Here is an 18,905-nt window from a genome sequence, read left to right as displayed (position 1 = left end):
CAGGCGCAGATGGGTGCAGATGGTATGCGCACACCACCGCCATGCCTGCTAGAAGGGGAGGGAGGTAGGGGGTCTGGTCAGCTGGGACGTGTGAGGGTGGTAAAGCGCTTTGCAGGGAGGGAGGGAGGGAGGGAGGAAGCGGGCCCACTGGGGAAGCAGCGGTGTGAGAAATGCAGGGAGAGAGGAAGAGACAAAAAAAAAAAAAAGAAAAAGGACAGAAAATTAAGCAGAAGTAAAAAGAGACAAACTGATATTTACGTACAGAGCTGGCCTGCGGGTGGATTTGGGCCTTGAACTGAGAGTCAGACAGGCTCTTAGTTCGAAACGCGGCAGTAGCAGCAGCAACAGGTGGAGCTGCGCCGAGGAGAGAGAGCAAGGGCTGACAGGTAGGTCCGAGAAATGCATGTGCTGTACACTGGTCAACACAAGTTCCCCAGCTACATGATGGCTTCGTTGAAACTAGGGATGTTTGGTATCACCCATTTTGTGTTAGTAGGATTTATTAATACTCTACTCTACTCCTTAGAGGTACCCCCTGAAAACCTACCAAATGCTGGTGGGCTCACTGACTGGTTTTAGCCAGCGTGCCAACAACAAGCGAGTTTTTGACCCCCAGGGGTGAGAGCCTTTGCTTTCTGGAGGTGACAAACACCGCCTTCTCTGACATAGGTGTTGCACACCCCTCCCAACATAAAGACCTGCAAATCTGCATTTCAAGGCTTCATAGGAGCCCACTGCCTTTGGTATGCAACTCTGGCCTTATTCAGAGGAAGATGCCGAGCCCTCTGCCCCATGGCCCATCTGGCACCTGGATTGGCAGAAAATTAGCTAGGCAGGAGGTGTATTGTATTTCCAGACTTGACACACCCCTGGGGTGACCAGCTTGAAACTAACACAGCCTTAGGATGTTGTCTTTTGTGTGGTGAAATTAGGAATTCTGGAACAGGTGATGCCCACTCCTCAAAGGAAGTGGTCATCATGGGGGTGTAGTGACTCTGAGGATAAGTAGCTCATTGGCTACTACCCTTCACTCCCTTTAACACCCCCTCCATACAGAGTATTTAGGTGAACCCCTAATACCAGGACTTTAGACCTTTGCTGGACACAGAAGGAGTGGACAAAGAAGCCTGGTGACCCAGGAACTGAGGCGCATGACTGATTTGGCGCCAACCCTGCCTGCTGCACCTGACCCGCGAGGAGCAACTGTCCTCTCCTGCTGCTGCAGGTTCCAAGAAACTGGGAGAGCTGCTACTGCTTCACAAATCACCAAGAAGAACTCTTCTGGAGCAGAGGAGCTGCGTCCCTGCATCTGCAGGCAACAAAATAAAAACTGAGTCCCCGGGACAGCCAAAACCCAAAGCAGGGCATCACCACTGCATCCGAGCTGAAGTGTGACAATGGTGTCAACGTGATTTCCAGGCCTTCCGGGGATGAAGCCCACCTGGAATTCGCCCATTGTGGACTTCCAGACGGCACTTATAGCCTCTTTCTGCTGGCCACCCACCAACCATGATTATCCCCATCCCCATCACCAGAACCCAAAGCCAAAAGACACAACTGGACCTGAGCCCCACAGCCCAAAGAGAAGTGGGCCAACAGTGTTTGTGCCTGAGGATATCAAGGGTTGAGCCCACCTGTGGGTTCCCTCAAGCTGGCCACCCAGTCTCTGCTCTCAGCCTCTTTCTGGCCAGAACCATCTTTATTTAAGTGAATGGTACACCCGGTGTCGTAACATCTCTGCATCCAGGCGCCCCAGAGCTCCCTAAGGTGAACTGCTGGTTGGGCCATGGACCTTTCCCCATTATCACCAGAAGTCCAGAAGAACAGTCCTGTAAGTCATTTCTAAAAACCCATATGCAGGGTCTGTATGTCTGCACCCGGATGCCCCAGTGCCTCTCAAAGTGACCTGTTGCAGGATTACATTAGAGCACCTGATGCTGAAAAGCACCTCCGCACCCAGGCGCCCCAGTGTCTCTAGAAGTGAACTGTTGCTGCCTTGGACCTTGCCCCATACTTACCTTAACTCCAGAAGATGGGGCATGTAAGTCGCTGCTAAGTAATGGTATGGGGGAAGTGGGGGGCATTGGGGAAGTGGGCCCTCCCCATTTTTGCTTCTCACTTCAGGACCTGGGATGGGGTTCCAGACCCCAAATCAGTAGTGTGTGAGCCCCAAGGAATGGGATCCCTGAGGCCAAAAATGGCTTGAGAAAATGTGTGATCATTTAAAAAAAAAAAAACAATTTAAAGAAGAGAATACACTGTGTTGGTTTCCAGTGGATAGTTATAGTTAGGACCACTTTTCCTTAGGAAATTGATTCTTTCATTTCTAAGGTGCCATTTGACAAAACTTCATAAAACTTTCTATAGGTTCAGACAACTCTATTTCTCCCTGGAATGTTTTGGGCAGTCTGTTCTGTAGTGATGATCCCATTTCTCTGTACTGTGCTTGCCGAGTGAGCAGATGTTGAGGAACAGGCACACAAGTGTGCAGACATGTGAGGGTGGTTGGTTTTTGGACTGTGTGTGTGCATGGGGTGCTGTGGTTGTGGGAGGGGTTAGCATTAGAGGAGGCAGAGTGCAGGAGAGTATGCAGATGATGGTTCCTTCTATGCTGTTTGGCATGGTGCAGCAGCAGTGCGCCGAGCAGTTGCTGTGTTGAGGGGTTGGAGGGACACAGTTGGGTACTGGTGGGGTAGTGTGGGATTAGGGGTACTAGTGCTGGGTGCAGTTTAGGTGTAGACGGACCCTGTCGAGCTTGCCTTTAGAGCACCCTATGTGCATGTCTGCACTATGGGCCCCCGTAAGTAGATTGCTGGGAGGTAAAGGAGATCAGAGCATAATGGGAGGGGCTAGGAGGGTGTGCAGGATGCGAGCGGGAGCACATGAGAGCAGGTAAGGAACGCTGACGGTAAAGAAGAGGGCAGGAAAAGCGAGGCAGAAACCCAGGCAAAACAATTGTCAGCGGGGCATAAAAAGAGGCACAAAAACTTAGCAAAACAGGGGCAGCGAAACACAGTACAGGCACAAAAACATCTCATTGGAAACAAGAATAACTATAGATATAGTGAGCAAGAGAGTGAGAGAGAGAGTTTTTTCAAGAGGAGCGAGGCAGGGCCTCCAGGCACAGGAGCGGAGTCAAAAAGGCCTTGCTTCGATGAAGGTCCAAGCAGAGGCAAGTCCTAGGTGTTAGGACAGTCATCTGCTTAATGCGGTCCTTTCCAATGTTTTTCACCCTTTTATGCATATTCAAGAAAAGGTTATGCCTTTGATAGACTTCCATTACATACTGTTACTACTACATCCATGGGCGGGGGCGTGGCCTGGTGCCAAACATGGCAGACGCATGAATTGACTTCTCCGGACCCGGTTCAAACCATCTTCCCATGATCTGCTCCAACGATGTAACAAACCCACACAGCTCACCGTGCAGGATTGGAGAGGTTGCTGGGATGCTACACAGCCAGAGATCAAGGCAGCAGCACCTGTGTGGAGACTGAGGTTGCTGGCAGTGAGGCCTCCTTCCGGCCCGACATGTCCTGCTTCCGCCCGCCGTGAGGCCCAGCGCTGCCGTACCAACAGTGAGAGCGCGTTTGGTTGGGGGCTGGTCCGGCTGGACCAGACGAGGACTGTTGTGGGTTGGGGCGCTGCCCGGTGGCCGCGCTGCACCAGGGTTTTGCACCTAGATGTGTGGAGGCAAGGATTGGCAGAGGCGGCCAGTGGCGAGGCCTCCGTCCAGCCTGATATCCCCTTCTCCCACCCGCTGTGAGGCCCAGCTCTGCCACATAGAAGGTAAGCGGGCAGAGTGGGGGCCGGTGCGGCCGGTTCAGGTGAAGATTGGACTGTGATGTGGCAGTAATCAACGGCCACGCTGTCCGCAGAGTGAGCCTTGCTGAGGGCCCACATGAGTGGGGAAAAAGCTGAGGGTGCGTAGCCTGGAAATCTGCGGTCTGCTGGAGCTCTCTGCAGGGGCAGGTGGGGTCTGCACCTGTGCCGGCAACCAAGTGAGGAGGCCGTTTCCCTGCTAGAATGCTTGCAGGACTGGTGGTTGGGACCTGCTGGGGCCTAAAAAGCTTCTGAGGTCAACCTTGATATCAAGCTGCTACTTGAGGGGACCTGGTGACGGAGAACAGAGGCAGCAGCTAGGGGCGTAAATAGTGGAATGTCCTGGAGGTTAGCCCTGGTTTTATTCCCGTGAGGTGGCGCGAAGCGGAGACACGACTGGCAATGGGTGTTAGTAGCTAGCTGGCAATCGTGAGGCAAACCTGCCTTGGAGAGGCCAGGCCAGGCTCTGTGTAACTAGTCCACCAGAACCCTGAGGGAATTGAGGGGCCGCTGAGCCCATTCTGTGGCACCAGAGACAACAAAACAGATTACAAGGGGCACGGATCCGGCATGCCGAACTCCTTGAGTGCTTGCGTGTAGTAGATTACAGATCATACACCCAGAAGATGCATGCGGAGGCAGACAAACTGGGTGCGCTGCTTTCTAAGCTAATCCGACCACAACAGTCTCACACACCTATATCAATGATACAGTCTCCTCAGCTGGGTTTACTAACTAGCATTAACAAGGCCTTCTGTCTATACTACACAGATTTATAGGCAGAGCCGCCACCAGTAGACCAACACTCCCTACATATGTTTCTGTTCTGCCATCCGCACCCACAAGTGACAGCACTGGAAAGAGAGGCGCTGCTAGCCTCAATCACAACCATAGAAATTGGTGAGGCATTAAGGGATGTCGTGTAATAAAACCCCAGGCTCTGACTGATTGCCGGTGGAATTGTATGCCACATACCCTAAGCACTTGCTTTCCCACCTAAAGAAATTATATGAGGTCCCTCGAAGAAGGAATTCTCCCAGCTACAACTTGGGAAGCATTAGTAACCTCGCTTCTCAAATCAGATAGACCTCCCCCACAGATGTCATCCTACAGGCCCCTGTCTATATTAAATACGGAATATAAGCTCCTCAGTAAAGTAGATAACTCCAGCAGCTGCTCCACACGGACCAGTGTGGCTTTGTTCAACGCCGTGGTACATCGATGAATATCCGCAGGCTATTTCAATTAATAGATGAGTCAAAGAACAAATACCCATATGCTGGCTGCATCTCCTTAGATATGTGGCAAGCATTTGATACTCTCAGCTGGAAATATCTGGAAGCCTATGGAATACCTCCCGAATTTATAGAATGGGTAAGGCTCCTGTACATGGCCCCGACTGCCAGGGTCAAGACAGGAGTGCATATATCCGCTTCTTACCCCATATACTGTGGAACTAGACAGGGCTGTCCTCTTATTTGTACTGGCACACACCTTCGCCGCAGCTCGACGGATTGGGGAATTGCGTTCAACCCCATTACGCATGCTTCCTCCTTAAATGTGAATGATATGATACTCTACTACAGGGATCTGCGGCAGGGCAGAGAGAGAGCGGCGCAGACTTTTTCCCGATTTGCACTCCTCTCTGGGCTCCGAATTAATCCTGATAAGTCATGCATATGCCTTTCTGATGGATACCAACTACCTGTGGATTCCTCACCTTATGAATTCGTCCTTGCACCAGCTCCTGACGAAAAGTCTTCTTCCCAGCTCTCCACGTCGACGAGGACACTGATCCACATGGGGACTGCCCTTGGTGTCTTAGCTCTGAGGACGATGTTGAGGGGTGTGGATCGTGCCAGAGCATGAATCCCAAGGCACTAAAGAAAGAGTGACCAAGCTTTTCTTAACAAAGGCTAAGAAGAAGTGCCATAAGAGGACTTCATCTCACGCTTCTTCCAAGAGGCACAAGAAGCGTCGTCATGACTCACAGCGCTTTTCGACACGGAGCCGATCGAGGTCTCCATCTGCTAGACCTCGAAGTAATTGGGAGGTGAGCCCTACTGTGACTCCGCAGCCCCAGAGTCCAGAAATATCTCCACTGCCGTCGGTCTATTAGGTGGCTCCTCATAGCCCTCAGTTTTCACCGGCGCCGCAAGAGCCTGATGTGCAGCAGCAGGATCAAGACCAGAGAGATCCTGCCTTCCCAGCTCCGGGAGCAGATCCGGCGGCATTTCTAAATGCTATGTATGCTGTTTTCCAGTCTATGGCCCCTGCTGGTGCACCGGCGGGTCCCACGGGGCCATTCGCATTTTCACTGGGCTCCCCGGCTCCATATAAGATGAGGCCGTTTATGCCGTTTTACCCGGTTGGGGGTGCCGTGTCGACGCCGATAATGTCTCCACGAGGTATGGCGTCACCATCTAGATCCGTGGCGCCGTTGCCATCACCGCGTCAGCTGACGCCGATGCTATTCCCTGGCCAGCCAGCTCCATTTCCTGCGTGCCAGCCGACTCCAAAGAAGGCGCCATTGGAGTCCATGTCAGCGCCGGGTCTGAGTGATTCTCTGATCCATCCTCTTCTGTGCCCGGTCGGGATTCGGAAGCGGTGTCTTCGGCGTCTGTGGATTTGATGTCAATGCTGAGGCTAGAATCCCGCTTGAGATCTCGAAGGAAGGCCTTACGTCTCCTTGAAGAGGAATAATACCAGCAGTTGGAAGAGGGCGAGCTTGTAGAGCCTTCGAATGAATACCAAGGATTGGGGTCAGCCAGTGGGCTGGGGACTTCCCCGGAATGGGACATTTCATCTCCAGGGGAGTTTACAGAGGAGGCAGCAACATTTCATTCGGTCATTAGAAAGGCAGCAAACTATTTAGACCTGCCTTTATCTGCAGGAGAGGTGAAGACAAATCTGCTAACTAAGGTGCTGCATCCCTCTACGTCCTCGGCTGATCCTTTTCTGCCCTTCAACGAGGCATTGTTGGAGCCTGTTACGGACTTGTGGAGAGAACCAGTTTCGTCTCCGGCTGTGAATAGAGTTGTAGCAAGGAGGCACAAGGGAGCACCCGGGGATCTCGAGTTCCTTTCACGTCATCCAACCCCGGAGAGTTTAGTGGCTCAAGCGTCTTGCTCCACAGTCTGCTCCTGGTTCATTCCCTGTAGTCCCGTCTGATAGGGAGTCCAAACGAATGGAACAGTCTTCGAAAAAGATCTTTTTGTCTTGCAGCATGGCGCTCAAGGCTGCAAACGCTACCTGTGTGCTAGGCAGGTATGTCTACGCCCTTATGGACTCAGCCAAGGCTATGTTCAGGGATCTGCCACAGGGGACACAGAGGCCTTTTGGAACACTCTTTTTGGACGCACTGGCTGCGGCGCAGCAGATTATACAATCTGGCCTTGATACAACGAACTCAGTTGCCAGGGCAATGTGGACATCTGTTGCTACAAGAAGGCACGCTTGGTTGAGGTCCTCCGGATTCTCCTCGGATGTAAAGACCACCTTACTGGACTTGCCCTTCGATGATGAAAGGCAGTTTGGGGAGAAAGCAGACTCTGCCCTTCAACGTTTTAAGGAGAGCCGGGCTACAGCAAAGTCCTTAGGCTTAGAGGCTACCCCTGCTGCCCCTTAAAGGGCTTTTCGCAGGTTCAGATGGTTTGGTCGTGGGGCAGTTTTTCGGAGGCCCCAGTACTCGGCTTAACAACCTGCCAATCCATCCTATCGATCATTTAGTTGGCGAGGGAGGACTGGAGATAGAGAGGCAGCCCAGCAGCCCCCTTCATCATCATCCTCTTCCTCTGGTGGACAACAGCAGGGGAAGCAGCACTAGTTGTCCTCACTTTATTGAACATGCCTCTCCTGTATGGGGATGGCTTCGTCTTTTTCCCCTGCGACTGGGAGTTGATAACAACAGACTCCTGGGTGTTGAATATTGTGGAAAAGGGTTATGCTCACCCCTTTCAGGAGTGCCCCCCTCACCCTCCCCCCCCCTTCCACCATCCCTCCTTTTGGTCAGAAGAATATCTCCTGTTGTTGCAACAGGAGGTTCTGGCCATGTTGTCAAAGGGTGCGGTAGAGTTGGTTCCAGAGCAGGAAAGGGGGCAGGGTTGTTATTCAAGATATTTCCTGATCCACAAGAAGGACGGTTGCCTGAGACCGATCCTAGACCTGAGGATTTTGAATTCGTTCCTCAAGCAGAGAAATTCAAAATTCTGACTCTAGCGTAGGTACTTATGGTGTTGAACAAAGAGGATTGGATGGTGTCTGCCGACTTGCAGGATGCGTACTTTCATATCCATATACTCAAGTCGCACAGGAAGTATCTCTGGTTTGTGGTGGGGTTGCAACACTACCAGTTTGCGGTCCTTCCGTTTGGGCTTACTTCAGCACCTCAAGCCTTCACTAAGGTGATGGCAGTGGTTGCAGCACATCTCAGGCGGAATAGCGGTATTCCCCTCCCTGGACGATTGGTTGGTGAAAGCCAAGTCTCCAGAGCTGGTGCTGCATCACCTGCAGGTGACAACCCAGTTGTTGTTCGATCTGGGTTTTTTGGTATACATGCCCAAGTCTCACCTGGAGCCCTCTCAACGCCTCCTGTTCATAGGGGCGGTACTGGACACAACATTGTATTGGGCCTACCCCCCGCCTCAGCGAATTCAGGAAATTTAGGCACTGATTCCAATATTTTGAAATGGAGCGGTTATTCCAGTCCTCAAGGTCTTACACCTGCTTGGTCTGTTTGCTTGTTGCATTCTGTTGGTCACTCATGCGTGCTGGCATATGAGGGCTCTTTAGTGGTGCTTCCACAGGCAGTGGTTTCAGCACAAAGGAGATCTCGAGGATTTGATTAGTATCTTCAGGGACACTGCAGCGGATCTCCAATGGTGGGCAGTGGACAGCAACCTTTCCCAAGGAAGGCCATTCTCACTACCACCTCCAGTGGCCACAGTTGTAACGGATGCCTCCATTCTAGGGTGGGGTGCTCATCTGGGAGATGTGGAGATCAAGGGTCATTGGTCTCTGGTGGAACAGATGTTTCATATAAATCTGTTGGAACTGCGGGTGATACGTCTGGCTCTCAAGGCCTTCCTCCCTTCCCTTCACGGTCAGTCGGTTCAAGTCCTCACGGACAACACTACTGCGATGTGGTACGTAAACAAGCAGGGAGGCGTAGGGTCGTACCTTCTCTGCAGAGAAGCTCTGCGGCTCTGGTCCTGGGCTCAGGACCATCAGATTTGCTTGATAGCAAATCATTTGTCCGGGGTTCTGAACGTACGTGCGGACAGTCTCAGTTGGCACTTCTCGGCCGATCAAGAGTGGTGTCTCCATCCAGATCTGGTCCGGTACATCTTCGGATGTGGGATCTCTGCAGGTAGATCTATTCGCCACTCCCGAGAACACGCACTGCCCGTCGTTCTGCAGTCTCCAGTATCCGATGCAAGGAGCGTTGGGGGGGGGGGTGGACGGGGGGGGAGGCGTGTTTCAAATACCCTGGGACGGCCAGTTGCTTTACGCATTCCTCCCCATACCCTTGATTCCTCTGGTCCTGAGGAAGATTCGCCAAGACAGGGCCCAAGTCATCTTGGTGTGGCACCGGATTGGCCGAGAAGGGTGTGGTACACAGACCTTCTGCAACTTTCAAAGTGCCCTCCGCTCCGTCTCCCGCTCAGGGCAGACCTCCTCTCGCAATCGCAGGGGCAGGTCCTACACCCCCACCTCCAGAGCCTGCACCTTCATGCCTGGAGATTGAACGGAGCAACCTGAGTTCCTTTTCTCCCCACCGGATGTAGTGGATGTTATTCTATCGTCCAGGCGACACTCCACTAAATCCATTTATGCTGGTAGGTGGGCTAAATTTGTGATTTGGTGTGGAGAGAAACTGAAAGATCCCCTGAATGCCCACCTTTCAGATGTTTTGTTATTTGCTCTTGATTTAGCAAAGAAAGGCTGTGCAGTGGCTACAGTTAAAGGTTATTTGGCTGCTCTATCGGCTTTTCTTTGCCTCCCGGACCAGCCCTCTTTATTTAAATCTCCTATTGTAAATAGATTTATTAAGGGCTTGCATAATAAGATTCCTCCCCCACCCTTTCATATGCCTCAGTGGGATTTAAATCTTGTTTTAACATTTCTGATGGGTTCACCGTTCGAGGACATGCATTCATGTCCTTTAAGGTATTTGGTCCTTAAGACTGTTTTACTAATCGCTATAACCTCTGCTAGGAGGGTTGGGGAGCTTCAAGCCCTTGCCGTAAAGCCCCCCTTTTACCTTGTTTTTCCCTGATAAAGTGGTACTGAAAACCAGGGCGGCTTTCCTGACAAAAGTTGTCACTCCTTTTCTTATGGGGTAAACTATTACATTCCCTCTTTCTACCCTCCTCCCCACCCCTCTAAAGAGGAAGAGAGACTCCATTGATTTGACCCTAGAAGGGCTCTCAGTTTTTATATTGAGAGGACGAAAGACTTTCGCCTAGAGGATCAGCTGTTTGTGGGGTCTGTTGGTCAGCGGAAGGGCAGAGCTGTCCATAAAAGAACAATCACCAGGTGGGTCATTCTTTGTTTAAAAGTTTGCTACTCACTGGCAAAGAAAGTTCCTCCTGAGGGTATCAGGGCCCACTCCACCAGGGTGAAGTTGGCTACTTTGGCCCTGGCAAGGGAGGGTCCCGGTGGTGGACATTTGCAAGGCGGCAACTTGGGCGTCCCTCCATACCTTTGCAAAGCATTACTATTCATAAGGTGAGGAATCCACAGGTAGTTTGTATCCATCAGAATAACAAGTTACTTACCTTCGGTAACGCTTTTTCTGGTGGATACAATAGCTACCTGTGGATTCCTCACAGTCCCACCCGGCTCCCCCTTTGCCTGTCTGATTGCACTAGGATATATGGTTGTATAGATATATGTGTATATTGATATTTTTTCCTGTATATATAAATGATGGTTTTTTGACTTTTGGATCATACTACCCCTTTCATTGGACGGGAGTGTGACCCTGGCGAAGATTGTAATGCTACCACGGGTCTCGTACCATTATGTGAACTTGCCGCTTATAGTACCAACATGTCTTTTCAGACATTTCATTCTTTATTGATAGACCTAATATGGGGGAGAGATCGCCGCCGAGCCAGCCTGACGGATCTACATTTACCCCCAGACTTAGGGGGCCTGGGCACTCCAGATTTCAAGGCCTACTGTATTGCGGACCAATTGCAGTGGCTGTTCTACTGGCTAGCCGGCCTTAATTTGTGTGAGATAAATTGTACAGAAGCGATGTTACACAACTTCAGTGACACCGCCACTCCCCCCCCCCCCCCCCCCCCCACCCCCACCCCCCACCAAAGTGCCTGACATACCACAGTGCGGGCTCCCTATCCCCTTGGGAACTATCACAGCTGCAATGCTCATGGTTTGGGAACAGCGGGGTCCACTCATGTTAGGGGACTTGTTTGAAGATGGCATGCTACTCCCACATTCAGACTTTGTGCAAATACATGGTTTATCAGAGACTCTCTTTTTGACACATGCTAAAAATACTATATGTACGCACTTATTGGGCACCACAGGGTATTGAACAGGTAACACATGAAACCTTCCAGGCTCTTCACACAATCTGACACGGTAGGCATCTTGTTAAATGGATATATTGCGGCATAAGGGCACAGCTCCATGCGTCATTGGACACGTTGAGGCCGCGTGGGCAACTGATATAGGTGGAGACATTACAGTCAAAGAATGGACTTTCCTATTACAATATGCTAAAAAACGTGTCTTGCAACACTGTTTAAGCTGATTAATTTTTACCTCTTTCACGGGGCGTACCTCACTCCACATAGGTTCAATGGGATCTACCACCCTACAACGGTGCACTGTCCTCGGTGCCACACCACTGATGCCAACCTTCTCCATATGAATTGGGCATGTCCTTTCCTCACACAGTACTGGACTACAATAGGAACCACTCTGACGGAGATCGCGGAGGAACCAGTAGAATTGTCACCTGCTTACTTTCTCCTGGGACTGTACCCTAGGAAGTGTGCCTCTAAGGTACTTACGCTCTTCATGGACTTGGCTATGCTTTTGGCAAAGCGTCAATTTGCTGGAAGATCCCCCCCTCCATCTCTCCTCTCGTGAAGAGAGGAGGTATTACACTGGAGTCAGGCTGAAAGTGCAGCCCTCAGAAGAGGAGTATAGAGATATTGGTTTTCTCCTTAGGCCTCTAGAGTGGGACTCACTAGTAGAAGCGCTTAGGGCACAGATTGACAGGGCTGACTGGTTTTGGGCAAGTAATGTCTAGTAGTGTTACACACCTGTAGCTTCCACATATTTTGCACTATAGGGTTCATATATGTCCCTTCCTCACTGATGACTGGCTGTGATTGGTGTGGTTCTTAAGGTGATAATATATGTCGACCTCCCATACAGGGAGGGGTATTCCAGAGAAGCTCATGTGACCCATATGCATTAGCTCATATAAGTAATAGACGGAAGCTGGGTAAGTTGTGGGGTGTATAGGATGAGGCATTGTTGTTCAGCATCATTTTTACATAATACTTGATCGCTAGAACACACCTGTAGTTCTATTATGCAGAATGCATATTCAACTAAGATCTGTACGCGTTGCTACTTGATTGATACACTGTATGATGGAACAGTTGAAACTGAAAACTAGTAAAATTTTGTTTAAAAAAATACTACATCCGTGGGCAGAGTTCGGCGTCTGCTTCCCATGGAAGAAAACTATGCAAAAACGTTACAGGGTTTGTGCAACACTTCAGCAAATATTCAAACTTTTATGACTTAAGTGAAGATATCAACAGTGCAGAAACAGGGCTACGGGTACCTAAACTTTCCTTATTAAAGTGGAGACCTCCATGGCCATACATGATCAATTACTTGCCCAGAGTCATCTCCTTGGACTCTTTATTTCTCTGCAGTCTCCGTAATACAGAATAATGAAATATGACATTACATAGAAAAGGCATATTTAAAAAATATATATATTTTGCATTATGATGGCTAAATAAATGCATTTATTTCCTGTTGTTACTCAAGCCTGTTTTCCTAAATAGAAATCTTCTCTATCGGAGCTCTCTGTTCAGTTTTCCTAAATGTACATGTCAGTGAACCTCAGATGATTTATTTGACGTAGCTGTGTTAATGCAGACATCTCAGTGCCTTTATTTACATTTTTACCTAAAACAATAATACTAATAGTGTATTCATATTCATTTAATTTCAATTGTTCACTGATTCCATTGTCAGAAGTCAAATTTTATCAATGTTTATTTTTGTATCCTAGGATCTTTATCTGATCCTCCAAATATTTCTGGCCTTGGACATTTTTGTGAACATATGTTGTTTTTGGGGACAGAGAAGTACCCAAAAGAGAATGAATACAGCCAGTTTCTAAGTGAGCATGCTGGAAGTTCAAATGCATTTACCAGCGGAGAACACACAAACTATTACTTTGATGTGTCGCATGAACATCTGGAAGGTGCACTGGACAGGTAAGCTGTCATTTCATTTTACAAAATCTGCTTGTATAAGATGAATAATCAATCCGCTATCCATTAACGTTTACAACAGGAATTTACATATGCCCATGGTTGTTTTTTTGGTCAGATGATTCTTCTGAAAAATGGATTCATGAAATTTGAGCTGTTAATTGTTGTCCTTTCAAATACTTTTATTGATAGTTAATTTTGCAGGTGACGAGATGCAAGTAGTGATGACGAAAAGAGATGTTCAAATTGTATTAAATATGATTATTTAATAAAAACCACTGCATATTAAAAGAACTTGATAAAAGTTTGACTTAAAATTACAATTCAAAAGACATCTTAAGAGCTTGTCAAAAGACTTTGTGATACCAGTGCAAACAACAGTTTTACACATAAGACATAAAGTGTATTAAAAGGGCTTCTTAAAAACGTGTCAAAAATATTGGCTCTAACCTTTTCACTGCTAGCCCTCCCCAACTAGTGCTAAGGCTTTTTTTTATTTTTTTAACTATGTTAGATAGTCCATGCTTAGGCTTCCATAACGTTTTGTCTACATGAGTTATCCAAATTTGCATCCTTTTTTCCAATATCTTGGTGATTCTAAAGGTACCCAAGGTTTGTGGATCCCCTTCGAGGATAGTCGAGGAGGAGGAGGAGATTTTAAAACTAGACACCTTGTAGAATCCAGGGTGGGGGTGACTTGTGTGGCTTTCACTAGGGTTTTTCCTACTAAGCAGCCCTTGCAAACCTCAAACTGTGACTGGGGGTAAAAAATTGTTTTCTCACATTTCTGTGATGGAAAGTTTTGTAATCTGCAGGAAGCAACTAATGTCCTACCACCTTCAATTCCCCCAAGTCTCCTGATAAAAATAATACCTCACTTGTGTGGGTAGTGTTAGTACCTGCGTCTGGAAAGGCTCCAAAATCCAACATGTACACATCACATTTTTCCTCTGAAAACTGCCTCTTCTTTGCAATGCTCCTAGCTGTGGGATTTGGACCCTAGCTCAGCCGGCACCTAGGGAAGCCTAACAAGCCTGCACATTTTTGAAAACTCGACGCCTGGGGAAAATCAGGATGGGGTGACATTCGTTGCTCTCACCAGGGTTTCTTACCCAGAATCACTTACAACATTTGCCTAATATTGCACATTTTCCTTTAATTTCTGTGATGTAAACTTCTGAAATCAGCAGTCCACAAAATTCCTTCCATCCAGCATTGTCCCACTTATCTCAATAAAAATGCTGCCCCACTTGTATCACTGTACCTAGTCCCCACAACAGGAACAGTTCAAACCAAGGTCAATGAGTGTTCTTTTGCGAGGACTCCCATTGATGTTACTTTGATCTGTTCCGTTCTAGGACACTAGGCTCAGCCACACTAGTGGGGCAGCATTTTTATTGGGGAATGCTGGGTGGTAGACATTGTGTAAGTTCCTTCTGATTCTGGAAGAATAAGTCACAGAAATGCAAGGAAAATGTGGGATTTTAATCAAATTTTGAGGTTTGTGGTGCATTATGGGTAAGTAAACTTTGTGGGATTCACGAGAGGCACACCACTCTGTACTCCCCTGGGTGTCTAGTTTTTAAAAATGCTTGGGTTTAGTATGTTTTCCTGTGTGGCTGCCGAAACAAAGCCCAAAAACTATAGTTACCCCTTGTGTTGATGATACCACATTGTATCTTGGACCCCACCCTTTTGCCGGCACTAGGCCCACCCACACAGGTGAGGTACCATGTTTATCATGAGATATGTGGGAACTAGGGTGGCAGGAAATTGGAGGCTTCCAGCGCATTCCAGTACTTTGAGGGACCCATGTGAGCCACCCTGGAGCAAGTCTGGTGTCTACTTTTCGATAATATCTAGAGTTGGTAGAATTTTACTACAGACAATGTACACCTTGGCAGAGAAAGACAGAAAAGACAAACATTACTGCACAACTGTTTACTCCTCAAATACACACACTGGTTGAATTTGGAACGAGGGTGAGTGAAAAGTTCAAATTGTAAAATTTGTTAAAAGATGTCACAAAAATGAAATTCACTATTAATACTTAAAAGTCCAAAATACTGAACTGATGACTCCTAGCTTGTGAGCTGTATAGCCAAGTCAAGGCGCAATTTACAGGCCAGCCATCCGCCTTTCATGCATGACACACAGAAAACCATTCACACCTTCAGCCGTGGGCCAGGCATCTCAATACTCATATCAACAAACAGTGCCATTCAATGGCCTGCCACTTTTATATGCTCACAGGACTGACAAAGCAGTCATACTGCCCTACAGTGTGTGGACTGATATTTGCTGGCAGTGTGTTTGTAGTTGCCAGCAGCAAGTCAAAACACACACACGCCAAGAGTCAGTACACACACACACACACACACACACACACACACACATGTGCCAAGCGTCCGTCTACATACATGCCAAGCCCCAGTCTACACACACGCGGCAAGTGCCAGTCTACACACACATGCCAGCCAAGCGCCAGTCTACACATGCCAGCCAAGCGTCGGTCTACACACAAACACACACACGCCAGACAAGCGTCAGTCTACACACACACGCCAGACAAGCGTCAGTCTACACGCACCAGCCAAGTGTCAGTCTACACACACACACACCACACGCCAATCAAGCGTCAGGCCACACACACACACACACACACACACACACACACACACACAGGCCAACCAAGCGTCAGTCTACACACACACACACACACAACCAATCAATTCACTTTTACTCTCACAGTTGCTACCATCACTTGAGTTGTGTGTGGTATGATATAAAATATTTGGGCACACATAGCCTAGGATTAGAAGGACACTCGGAAGTACATACAGCTCTACTTTCGCACACCTCTTCAGACAAACTCTACATCTCATACAGAGAAATATTTTTATTTTTTTTGGGTGTGGGAGGAATGTAATCAGTAAAGTGGCGATCTTTCAATCTAGCCACATCCTCGACCACTCCAACTCTAAAAACACTTGCCTGCTCAACTATAACTAGGCTTCCTATTACAGACTTCTGAAACTGAACAAAGTCCTCTTTGAATCCTTAGAACATTCCTTGAATACAGCAAAAGCATTGACGTTTTCCAAATGAGCAGGACAGCAGCTAACTTCTTATACAAAATGCATGACTTACGAACAGCACTGTAAGGCACCAACCTTTAAACTACTCTAGTTACACCACCCATGTGCTTATTGTAGTCTAAGATACACACAGGTTTGCACTCATCAGCAACATGACCCCAAACAGTCACAGGTGAAGTATTTTAAACATGACTGGTTGTCAGCATGTGGACATCACCCTGTCAGCCAGAAGTTAATCACTGCGGATGGCACTGCACTGTCCCCTCTGAATTATTATTATTATTTTTTTTTTTTAACAAGTTCATTAATGTAACATTTATGGTTAGGGAGGATTGTATCACATACAATAGTGTCCACTTTGAACAATTCCTTCAACAATTGCTCACCATTGTTGAAGTTAGTTACAAATAGATGTGACCTTTGTTAAACAGCCTTTACCAAGTGGCCGCACCATTTTCTCCATGACTCCAAGTATGGACGGACAACTAGGGGCATCAGCAGAACAATTCCTACCAGTGTACATCCTGAAATTACAGATATACTCAGTACTCTCAGGCAGTATATCCATCTTAATTCTATAATGTGCGCTCTTGCTAGTAATGTCCTACCTAAAAATCAAACGGCCTTTGAACAAGACCAAAGGCTCATCCACAGCTTTTTCTTTCTCTGGAACATAAATCTCTGAAAAACTATCTACAAAGTGAGAAAGGACAGGCTGAATCTTGAAGAGACTGTCACAATTAGGGTGATCCCGTGGCAATGCTGCTGCATTAACAAAATGCAGCATCTGCAGCAGAAGCAAATACCAGTCACGACTCTCAGCTGCAGGAAATATAGTAATTGCCATCAAGGGACTAGTGGACCAGTATGAAGTATTAATTCCATCAAAAAACTTAAACCCAATAACTTCAACTCATCCAGATTTGTGGGGGTCCACCAGCTAGCTCTAGAATGGGACTTAAGTCTGGCACTATTGTCTCTCAAATACTGTTCAGCATACCAATTAGTTTGGTCAACAATCTCTACACGCTGCGGCACCACTAAAGGTAGGCAGCACAGGCTTCACCATGTTTGGGTCTGCCCAGAGTAAAGCACTTACAATAAGCCTTTCAGTCCGGGGCTACAACCCAGATTCCTCTTACTGCACTATTGGCATTTCTAAAAGAGGCACTTCCTTTGCACTGATAGTGGCTTCATCATCGGATGATCCATCTCAAACAGGAAACAGGAAATTCACTACCAGAATTGTGGAATTCGCCCTCTGCCTCAGGTGGAGAGTCAGTCTAAGAGTCATGGTCCGAGGAAGATTGGAAAAGAAAACCATCAACCTGCTGAGCGGGAATCCTGCAGTTAGCTATAATCCTCATTAATAAAAGTAACGTAACAAATAAGTCAACAATGACAAACACTGTGTAAAATAAATAATAAACTGTGGCTCTATCAAAGAGAAAGTAATATTACTGGCATATAGTAATCTGGAAGGAAAAAACAACTAATACAAAGCACACAATGACCTGTATACTCAATAACAATACCACTCACTGCCAGAGACAGCATAACTGAGGATCAGCTGCACCTAGTCTTCAGACACAGCAAGCACCAAAGAAGTCCCACTGGAAAGGGAAAATAAAACACATTACAGGTATCACAGACAGGGTAGAAAGTTCACAAACTAATGCGTTACTTTAAAAGACAACCACACAAAAAGCTAAAGATTCAAACATTAGTACAGCAGCCACAAAAAAGAATTATACAAACAGGCCAAGGATACACATTAGATGAAAAGACTGCAAATATTTCTTACCAACCACAACTCCACAAAATACAGATCTGTCAAAGCTGCACCCCAGACAGGATTCACCACCAAGACAAAAGAAATGACCGAGTGTACAATAAAATAAAAGTAAATTAAAATACAGAATGAAAGTGATACAATATTAATCAAGAAACACTGATATTCCCCCAAAAGGAGGCATGACAAAGGCAAAAAAAAAAAAAAAACATAACCAGATGGTAACAATCCTTACCCCGGAAGCAGATCCCGTACCACATACATAAGCTTATTTCCAGGTGACTCAAGTGTTAACCATTCACCCTGAGGCTCAGTCCACACAAGAAAGACCAAATACCCCCCAGAAATATTTCCCTCAAGGAGAGCAACCCTTGCCCAAGGGAACCGTCTCTTATAAAATCCCTGGTGTATGGTGTGCTTCCATCACTCTATAGAGGGTAGATCGGCCCATAAACACCCATTAAGCTTCAGAGGAGACCGAACAAAACAATATGGTCCCCAAGGGTCTCTCCCCTCAAAACAGAACCCCTGGGATGTAGTGGGCTTCGGTCTCTTCCCCCCACCCCTAAATACAGTTGATATGCTCCAGATACATCTGACATCATCTAGGACACCTGTGATATATATATATATATATCTCCCTAAAATTAACAAACATAACTTGCGACTCCTCCCACCCCCTGTCCCCCCCCCCCC

The 18,905-nt window shown here is 47.5% G+C and overlaps 1 protein-coding gene across 3 annotated transcripts in view; it reads left to right on the top strand.

The window, feature by feature from the left end:
• Positions 1-18,905, top strand: part of IDE (insulin degrading enzyme) — a 754,741-nt gene that overhangs the window by 83,282 nt on the left and 652,554 nt on the right. For all 3 annotated transcript variants that reach the window (XM_069239810.1, XM_069239807.1, XM_069239808.1), the window contains one exon: positions 13,115-13,322. In XM_069239810.1, coding sequence (XP_069095911.1) covers positions 13,115-13,322 — 208 coding nt within the window. The remainder of the gene's footprint in view (positions 1-13,114; positions 13,323-18,905) is intronic.

This window comes from Pleurodeles waltl, chromosome 6 (genome assembly GCF_031143425.1).
Source record: "Pleurodeles waltl isolate 20211129_DDA chromosome 6, aPleWal1.hap1.20221129, whole genome shotgun sequence".
NCBI classification, from domain to species: domain Eukaryota; kingdom Metazoa; phylum Chordata; class Amphibia; order Caudata; family Salamandridae; genus Pleurodeles; species Pleurodeles waltl.
Note: the sequence above shows the minus strand (reverse complement) of the source record. Positions and strands in the feature narration are given on the sequence as shown.